The 10,258-nt window shown below is 42.5% G+C and overlaps 1 protein-coding gene across 1 annotated transcript in view; it reads right to left on the bottom strand.

The window, feature by feature from the left end:
• The window catches only part of ERI3 (ERI1 exoribonuclease family member 3), a 127,319-nt gene extending 117,290 nt beyond the window's left edge, over positions 1-10,029 (bottom strand). The window contains exon 1 of the mRNA XM_010006561.1: positions 9,760-10,029. Within this exon, the coding sequence (XP_010004863.1) occupies positions 9,760-10,011 (252 nt within the window). The 5' untranslated portion in view covers positions 10,012-10,029. The remainder of the gene's footprint in view (positions 1-9,759) is intronic.
• Between the last annotated feature and the right edge of the window lie 229 nt (positions 10,030-10,258).

Below are 10,258 nucleotides of genomic sequence, written 5' to 3'. Positions count from 1 at the left end.
TTCCCTACCCAACCATCCTAAATAAAAGCCTCCTCCCTTCAGCACTGGTGCAGGTATGCACAAATTCAGCTAGCCCGATCATCTTGCAATTAAAAGAAATTAACAAGCACACAACTATACTTGCTAAATAATTTCCTGTAACAGATCTTGCGTTTAGAGAAGAAGGCACCTGAAGTTACACTAATTCTCACAAAAGAATCTTCTTGCTTATCATTTTGGATCTGGGGACCACTAACATCATTAGACAAAAAGAATACGGTGCCCAGCAAGAACTTCCCAGGTCTCAAACCTTTTAGTCCAGATGTTCACATACAAAGTGGACAGGACACACTCAGGACACTGATTTATATATTTGAGAAAGACTGTGTTGCCTGCACAGTTCAAAAACTACCAGAGGATAATTTATCCCTTACACCCACCCCCACATGAAGTTTAATAAACACAAAGATAAAGGATGCCCATAAAAATCAGAGCTGACTGTTCAAAATGCAATAAAACCAAGTAGAGGCCATTGAGAGAAAGGGATTTTCTTCTAATAAAGAAAAATATAAAACTTCCGACCAAAAGACCTCTTCACACCTTCAAAAAAGATAAGGGTGGAAGAGAAAGGGAGTCTCTGTGGAGAGGGGACAGGCTCAGCACCAGCTTGTTTTGTTCACGGATGTTTCCCCCAGTCCAACCCTTTAAAGAAAAGTCATTTTATGCACAAGGAGCTTATTTCTTAAACAAACACTCGTGTTTTTGATTTACACCATGGGCTGCTCCTAAATAATTTATGGCGGGTTAAATTTATTGCACAGCCCTGGCCGGCTGCAAATTCGAATTGCCAAATAATTAGATTTTAGGGCAATGCTTATAAATTATCCGCCGATTTGTCCGGACTTGTTTGTCAGTTGCTTTGTGCTTCGGGTCATCTTTGGCATTTCGCTGTTTGTGTTTTAATTGCTGATTTACACTTTGACAGATGAGAGTTGATGCCTCCAAGATCGGGGAGGGGGCGGGGGGTTGAAGAGCAGGAAGAATCAGAGCTTTTAAAGCCTGTGATTTTCCTTTTTTTTCCAAAGCAATTAAAATGGAAAAGGGACATAGTAAGGACAGCGCTAGCCTAACTGATCTACCTTCCCAGTTTCCAACCTCTGCCTTAATTATTTTAACTAAAGCCATTTCCAAGTGAGCAGCCTTGCACTGGTCCTCAGGGGCAGAAACCAAGATGACCTTATAGGTCTTTTCCTCACTTCTAAATTTTTATTAAACTAACCAAAACAAATATTACGAAGGCATCACCTCTGCAGTGAGGGACAGCAGGACTTTTGCTGAATCAGTGCTACACTGACTTCCCAAAGGATGTCCATCTGCACACACAACAAGGATGTTCTCTGTGCTTCTGTCCTAGGTAAGTTACTCTGTACATGATTAACCCTGTTAAAAGGTGTTCAGAGAAGCAGCTGATCCCAAATTTCTCTTTCTCCATCACTACCTATCATAAAGTACACATATGCATACACCAAACAATTCAATGCATTTAAACAATTCTTACATCCAAGAAAAGTGTGAAGGGAAATAGAAATCAAAACCAAAAGAGAACTGGCAGGAACACAGAAAAGTCATGAAACATTGGGATAAGATGAGCTTACGTTGCCTGCTTCCAGCACTTGGGCACTGGAGCCCAATGTCAAAGGCTGGATTTCCTCCAAGACAAATCTTGAGTTGCATTTTGGGTTCTGCACTGGCATCAAACCTAGCTCTTATTTTCAGTTGCTTCCTTGCAACTGTGAGGGAGAGGACCATTTCTCTTTCTTTAATAGAAGCTGAAATTCCCATCTAATCACATGCCTCCAGGAGCCTGAGCTTTAAGAGAGACATCTAGTCCATGCACCTGCCTGAGGGCAGCATCACCTCCCCTAAATCATTTCTGACTTTGTCTAGGCTGGTTTTACAGACTCCAATAAGAGAGACTCACGTGCTCCCCAGGCACTCTATCTTCCTGTTTCATTAGTCTTATCATTGGAAAGTTTTTCCTAATGTCTAATCAAAATTTCTCTTGCTGTTGTTTAAATTCATGACTGCTCTTCCTATGCACAGCACACAGAAGTCAGAACACTGCCTGTCTTATTTTTGCAACAGAAGACCCCACTATACATGACCTTTCTCTTCACTGCACTAAACACAAACTCAGCACCATTCAGCATGCACTCACAGTTATGTTTTGCAGATCCCTGGTCACACTTATTGTTTCCCTTTTGGACTCCCTTGAAATTGTCTCCATTTTTCTTTTGAAGTATGGAGTCCAAAGTGAAACACTCCCCCAGCTGAGGCCCCTTCTTACAGAGCCAAGAAAAGGAAGATCTACGTGTCTCACAAACTACATTTTACCCCTAAACTTATCACTGTGGTCTTCAGGACTTTTTTCATACCTGCTATTGTATCTGACATCTCAATAGCTGGCTCACACCCTTCTCCTGCCATCCCAAACAAAACTTCTTGTAGTCACTTGCTCCCAGGCTGGGTCTCAACATCAGCATTAGCTCACCTACCAAAACCCAAATAGCTATTTTGATCTTTCCAGCAGCCCCCAGACATCACAAATAAGGCAGAACCTCCCTATCTCTTTCCACACCTGGGATGAGAAATACTGACCAGACATTTCAACTTGTTTGTTCAAGCACTACTGAAATATATTTAAGCAACCAAAAAATTCTCCACCAACAAAGACAACAATTTAAGCTTGACAGTTCAGGGGAAGTTTAGTGCTCAAAGCAGGAAATAAAGAGCATAGACATTTCCAAGTATCACCCTTGCATTGCAAGATGACAACTACACTATATCCTTCTTCACATCTGCTTCTTCCTATCACAGGCAACCAGCCTGTGCAGTCCTTGTCACAGAATTACCAAATCATTTCAAGACCCAGCCTCTTCACCTGATATTGAGCAGTACAATGTTCCCAGTTAACACTAAACCATCTGGGATGGGTAGAAAGGGCATGCTACTGCATGTAAATGAACACCCAGGGTTTTACAAACACCACAACTAGCTGCTGGTGACAATGCATTTCTGCCTGGCAGAGATGATCTGAGCAACATAACCAAGAGCTATTTTGCCAACTAACAAGCACACAGATCACCAAAGAGAATACAGGAATGGTCGCACAGCCAACTTGGCACAAAAGGGAAGAAAACATGAGACTGAGGCATGTCCTGTGCCCTTCCTGCCAAAAATTGACAAGCTACACATTCTCTTCACCAGAAAGGCATTGTTCAAAACTAAGAGATCACCACTTTAGCACAGCAAAGACCACAACAGCCTCCATGCAGCACTCTAGACAGATACCACACCATGAAAGAACACTGCCTGTTTTAAAAACATCATCCTGGGAGAGATGCAAAATATCCCCTGTATCTCAGAGGCTGTGAAACAGCAGCAGGCACTCACCCATCATCAGTGACCACAAAGGGCTGTGCACATGGTAGGACAAGAGCAGTGAACGTACAAACCTGTGGCCCCCATCCCTTTCACTTCAGAAATGCACATGGTGTAAACATTTCCAGTGGCTCATCAGTGGCTTTAGAGAGAGCTGAAGAAGCCTTTAACCACAATACAGAGCCCTTGCACATTCCTGAGCTAGCCTGGATCTTTTCTTTTCAGGGTGACTGCCACTCAACTACTTTCTGCTGTAACAACAAGTCTACTTAACTTTGCAACTTGTCACCTAAACGATGTGTAATGTTTGCACAGCTAAGGATACAGTGTTCAAACAGCATAGGTGGGAAATTGCATGCCGGGATACATAACTGATGTGGGGTCTCCACACACTGTGAGGGAAAGGGCAACATGACTGATTGCTTTAAAGGAGTCATCTCACCAGCCTGTCAATAAGCAGCCAAAAGCTGAGCAGGTTGGGTCAGGTTAGGACAGCAGCAATTGGCCACCTGAGTGCCTTGGTATTTTAGGCTTGTTGCTATAATAATGCTGGGTTTATATCTTTAAATAAGAAATCGCTTTGAATTTTTTTTCATATATCAGGTGTCTTGCATGGTGGTCTCATGGTTGTGCTCTCCAGATTTGGGTTCAGTAACTGTTCACATTCCCCAGCTCATCGGGTTTTAAATAAATACAGCTAATTCTCTTGCCTGAAGCCATAACCTGCCCTGTCAGATTCATATGGGTCAGAGCAAGGTTGTCCCTGCTTACTGGAAGAATGAGGGATGTCTCCAAAGCAAAATGACTGTTGTGGATAATGCAGCTTTTGAGGGTTATGCCACACCCGGTGTCTCAGACTCCGTAAAAGCTTCTCCGAAATGCTTGTCTTCTCTCTACATCTTTTAAAACACAGGCATTAATTCTCCATATTGGTCAAAAAAAGATTTCCCGGCAGTCCAACAGAATGGCAATGCAGCACATGACATACGGAAAATATGATTAAAAAACCAACAGCATCTCTAATTTCAGATGCACCTTGTAAGATGTTGAGTTATGGATATTATTTCAAAAATTTTTAACTGCTCAGAGGAACTGGCTGCAAGGCCTCAAAAAGTTTTTTGAATGACTGTTCAAAAAAATTCATGTGAACAGTAAAACCCATCTGCAACAGCTTTTATATGAACTATTTACTGCCACTCTAGGAACTTAAACATTCTGACATAAGAAGAATGGCCTAACAACCAAACTGGCAAAAAGGTGATAAGCGTGTATTTATTTGTTACTTATATTTAGTAAAAAGTGACAGTGTCACATGTAATTTTAACAGCATTTCTCTTGAAATAACATTGTAAGGTGATTTGAGAATTAGGTATTTGAAACTACACCCAAGCCTAAACTGCATGAAGACAGGTAATTGCAGATTAACATTCCACTGTAATACTTATGCACAAGAGTGCCAAGCTAAAGTTGCCATGGGAAACAAGCCTGAATTTCTTCACTTTTCAGCAATTCACAATCTTCCTTAATAAAGGCTTTGGCAGGTGACTTCTAATGCATTGAACTTAACAGCCACACAAAAACTGTGCAAGAAGAAAGCTGCTACATGGGGATGCCTAGATAGAACAGGTAGGCACAGGAACATCTCCATTACTCACCTCTGGGTAAGACTCTGAGAATCTGTTACTTTGCAAGCCACCCTCTTCATTCCCATCCTAGCCTTCTGCTAGGATTGCCTTGATACAGGCTCCACAAAGCACCAGTTGAAGAGCACACAGAAGAAACCTCACAGCCTGCTTCCCAGCAGACCAGCAGTCCCTCCATAATCTACCCCTGCAGCAAGTTTGTGATTTCTATTCCTTCTAGAAAGTCCTCTGAGCTCAGGCTACAGCTCCCACAGCAGCTTGCCCATTCCCTATCCACTCACCCTGAGCAGGGAGCTCAGCAGGGACTGCACATGTTGCTATGGCCTAAATTTGGTGGGAATCAACATTCATTTCCATCACAAGGTCAGTCTATAAATCACAGTGGCTCAAGATCAGACACACATCATTCAGTTGTCCCTGCCATGGGAATGAGACTACAGGTACAGCAGTACAGAGAGCAAGGAGGCAGCAATCACTGCAGCCACTCCAGCTGCACCTGCCCACAACCACCAGCCAGAACCACAAGACAGACATTCAGGGGAAAACATCTTCAGTGCTCTTTTACACCAGCCCTCAAGGAAACATAGCCTGAACCAAATTTCACCTTGTTGTGCATTTGTATTTCCTATTATCTCACAGCAAGACTGGCTCCCAATGGCTAATATGCTTTTGCCAATCAGGAAAGATACTATGATAATCCAGATTTGTTTGTATACTTAAAAATACATTAATAACTGAACATATGCTTATTTGTAGCCTTGTTGCTTATGGTTTTATGCTGAAATGTTGGGTGATGTTCTGCATTTAAGTTACCAGGTATGTCCAGTTCCATTTTACAGGAATTGTAATTTAAAATTTCCCAAAAATAACAACCAAAATGCATGTTAAACCAACTTGAAATATGTAGACTACACTAAAGAAAAAGAGCACAATATTTCTCTATTTAAAATGTGCTGTTTAAGAGAACAAGGAAAATATAATCTGTTAACTATTTATCTTCCAAGTCTGGTCACAACTTCCTTCAGCAATTAGAAGACAAACATTTTATATCTTCCTCCTTCAGAGAGTTTGGAAGAGACAAATTTCTAATTCCAAACTGATGATCAAATTTGAGTGAATCTGAGACACTGAGGTGAAGTACCTGTAAAAGAAAACTACATAAAAAAGCAACCTCATCATTACCAAAAGCTCACTTAGCAGCTCAGCAACTCCTGTATCTAGTTCCTTCTGCCAGTTCAGGGGTCTGACATTCTTTAACACTTTGAGGTAGCAGACATGTAAAACTTGAGTATTATTTGTTTTTCATTTAAATGGTGTTAATAGATTACAGCAGAAATTAACATCCTCTGCAGAAGCCCAATTTAAAATTCAGCTTTGAACAGATCTGGTTTCTACCTTCAGGCTTCATATATGTAAAAAAATCACCACTTTCCATCCACTTTACTGAAGTTGCAGGCAAGATACTTGGCTTGTTGACTGAGAGAGGCACACTCACAGCATTAATACAATAAGGATACAGGCAGCCATGGATCTGAGCCTGGGGAGCTCCTCAGCAATCACTGAAAGCACTGACCACCATAAACACTGGTGTATACAAGGACAAAGGGACAAAGAGCAAGACTCACACTTATTAATGCATCTTCTCTTGTGTAGCTAAAGCACTGTATGTACCCGCTCCACAGGCTGACCGTATAAAAGCAGCAGGCACTTAAAAACTCTTAGCAGACAGTAAATGGAAAAAAAAGTCACAGAGTTAAAGCTAAAAAATGAAGCACACTCCTCACTGTCATTGTCTGAGGTCCACTGACCTCCACAGAAAAGATGGCTCCCACCTGACCCCATCGGGCTTTGGATCAAATCCCAAATGCACAAGGTAAGCTTTAAAGAGATGCGAAGGGCCAGCCATAAACATTCCTTACTGCCAACCCCTACTGACCTTTGGCTGGCTAAAGCACTACACAACAGTCTGTGCCTTTAGTCTTTCAGGTTTTCCCATCTATCCTTCTGGGCCAAAGCAGTTAAACCCCACACCTTCTTCCCTCTCTGGAATGGTCTCATTACTCAAAAACATCAAAAAAACCATAAGCTAAGCTACTGCTTTGTGCATATAAACATGTACTTTGATTTAGAGGCGTAGTTGTTGAAAGCTATCAGAAGTCAGGACTGCAAGGATGCTACCATTCCTCTGTGGATGTAGGGCAGGGAATATGAAAGACCCTCCATGCCTGACCCGGAAGTGCTAAAGCAAAGGGCAGCAGTGACAATGCACTCAGCCAGCAGTTCCAGGCACAGGAGCCACCATGCAGACACTTCCCATGAGAATACCACTGTCCTCGACCCTCCTTGATCCCCATTATGGAGGCTACACCACAAGCCCTCAGCAGGAAAATGGGCAATGTGAAAGGGAATGGAAATGAAGGAGTCTTCAGGGCTCCAGAATGAGCATGAATCCCCAGGGATCATGCCAGTGAAGTTGCTGGTTGCAGAAGAGCACAAGTAAATAGAGTAGGAGAGGGAGCAGATGTGACAGGCACACACCTTAGTGCAGATAAAAAGACAGGTCTTTCAGCAGTTTCTGGTAAGAATTCAGAATATTTTGAAGAGCAGTTAGTGAGATGTGAAGTGTGCTGCTCAGTAGCAAGTACACTCTGCAAGACTTTTAGGCTGAGCTGGCTAAATTTACAGCTATGCCACATGAAGTAACCTGGACCACATTTTAGCTCTATTGTAACCGTCTCATCAAATCCCAATGTCTTTGAATTTCATTGTATCTAGACTTCTATTTGTGCAGGTATTAAAACAAAAGCAGAAAAAGGATCATGACTGCAGTGAAGATCAGCACCTGACCATTCCTAGCTCCCAGGTCTGTCCTCAGACCAAACCTCCAAACCTGTCCACCACTGCCCCAGTGAAAAGACCCTGCCACTAAAACCTTGCACAAAATATTGCTGAAATACACAGCACAGTTTGTTCATCGTGACATACAGCCCAGCAGCAAAGAGGGCAAAAGCCATGCTGGTCAACAAAAAGTTAAAATGTAAGTAGAGGCATCAACTAAAGTCTCATTTTATAAAGCTGCTCAATTCCAGCAGGCACCTTCCAGCTACATGAATTCCCACATTGCAGAAGCCATTTTTTTATTTGTCAAACTAATTTGTTGGTGAGGACATGAGGGACTGACAGCCTTTTCCACAAACAATATGATGCAGACAGCTACTGAACACAGCAGTCTGAAAAAACAACACTGAAGAACATCTCCACCTTTAAGGTGCTATCTCACAACAAAATATATAGCAGAGCTGCATTGGCCCAGACCATTACCTTCCCTGGCAAGGACTTGGGGACAAAGCTCCTTAAAACAGTAGTAATCATATTCCACTCATGCTCCTTTTTACTGCCAGCTGTAAACTAGCTCCACATGCATCATGGTTTTGCATCAAAATGTGCACAGGCCTAACCCATATCCAAAGGGACAAGGTAGATCCGATTTACAGCTTTGACAGGTCTGTGCACCTGAGGCAGAGCGTGCAGGTAATAGCCTGACATCTCACTTGGAGAGCAGTTAAGTCCCTGTTAGCACAAGTGGATGCAGAGCCACCACAGCCTCCCACAAACACCCACCAAAAGAAGAGGGAATTTGCTGTCCACTTTTCAGTAAATATGAGAGGCAGGTGCCACACACCAAGGCACTACTGAAGAGGAGTCAGATTTGATGCCAACCTGTGGCATCCCTTTGACAGCCCAAGGGAAATGCCAGCTGCACTGGGAAATGAACACACTGCATCGAGTCACTTCAGCAATGAGATACCACACTGCAAAACAATTTGGCCTCTAGTGTATTCCAAACACAGCAAACAGAAGTTATTCTGATACAGTGTATACCACTGGCAATACCAGTAAGAGGACAGCTGTTCAGCAGAGGAGGACGAGAAGCCCAAGTTCAATTTAGAGACTCAGAAATTTTGTTTGTTACCCATCAACATTACTCTTTCTTTTTAGCATGTTTTTCTAATTTTAATGGAAACCCTAGATTCATTCTGCTGACAACTGAAGATGTATTTAACAATATGCTTTGCTCCAGTATGAAACTAACTGCAGAAAAACTTCTGTACTTCATCTGCATCTCTGTACATTTCAAGCAGCAGAGCACTCAAAAATCTCTCTGAACCTGAACTCTTCCTGTCTTACTACACTCCAGAACTAATACCCAGTCATGAAAACTTCAGCAAGATCAGGCAGCTCAAAACTATTGCTCATCTCTATTAGAAACACCATTATGTGGCACATCCTCCTATCATCCAAACTATTCTTTTCCAAAAGCTGTTGACTACCAACAGCCATTTTCCTTGCAGAATCAAACAAGGATTACTCTGCTAATGCAGGTTCACAACCAAAATTTTTAGACCCCCCCCAGTTCAGGCAGATGAAAAGCATACACAACTTAAAGATGTTTTTGATGACACATGAATCGTCACGTCCTTGATGGAAATCGGTCTCCATTTCATTCCCACTAAACAGTCCTGGCATTGCTCCTGAAAGAGTAGGTGACTGGTAAGACCCATGGAAGACCAGCAACAGAAAGGAGGTGGGACAAACCAGAGAAAATGAATGTACTGGCACTGTATTTTTTTCCTTCCACCTCTCAGAACAGCAGCAGCAACTTGCAAGGGGATAATTAACAGGATTGACTATTTACCTGAGGATGAATCTGTGGTTTATCACATGTAGCCTCAAAATCCAGCACTAAGAAGTAGTGATATCTCTGTGGAGGGAAGGATGACATTGCTGCCATGGAAGCTCCAAAGCCGTGGGACGCCAGTTTCCTGCTTACGATGGAGTCGTACCCTTTGAGAACACCAGCCGGGAGGAGGGAGCACACAGCTTGTCTTGCCCTTGGAAGTAAGTTTTGGGAAAACTTTGCTGCTCCAGTATGGAGAAGTGCTATCATTGAACATCCAGAGGCATCTGAAACTGAAGACAGATTCATGTTACTCATGCACACAAAGGTCTCATCTCTGCTAGTACCTCCTCACTGTCTTCCTCTGACAGGGATTTTCTCTGCGATTCCCAGTGGAAGTTACAGCATCACAAACGTGAAATAACACAGTAACCTGCCCAAAATATAATAGGCAACATTTGGCCTGAGCTCAACATGTCTGAAATCATAGGTAACTGGAAATTAATCTCTGCAAATG

This window comes from Chaetura pelagica, unplaced genomic scaffold (genome assembly GCF_000747805.2).
Source record: "Chaetura pelagica isolate M959 unplaced genomic scaffold, ChaPel_1.0 scaffold69, whole genome shotgun sequence".
NCBI classification, from domain to species: Eukaryota; Metazoa; Chordata; class Aves; order Apodiformes; family Apodidae; genus Chaetura; species Chaetura pelagica.
Note: the sequence above shows the minus strand (reverse complement) of the source record. Positions and strands in the feature narration are given on the sequence as shown.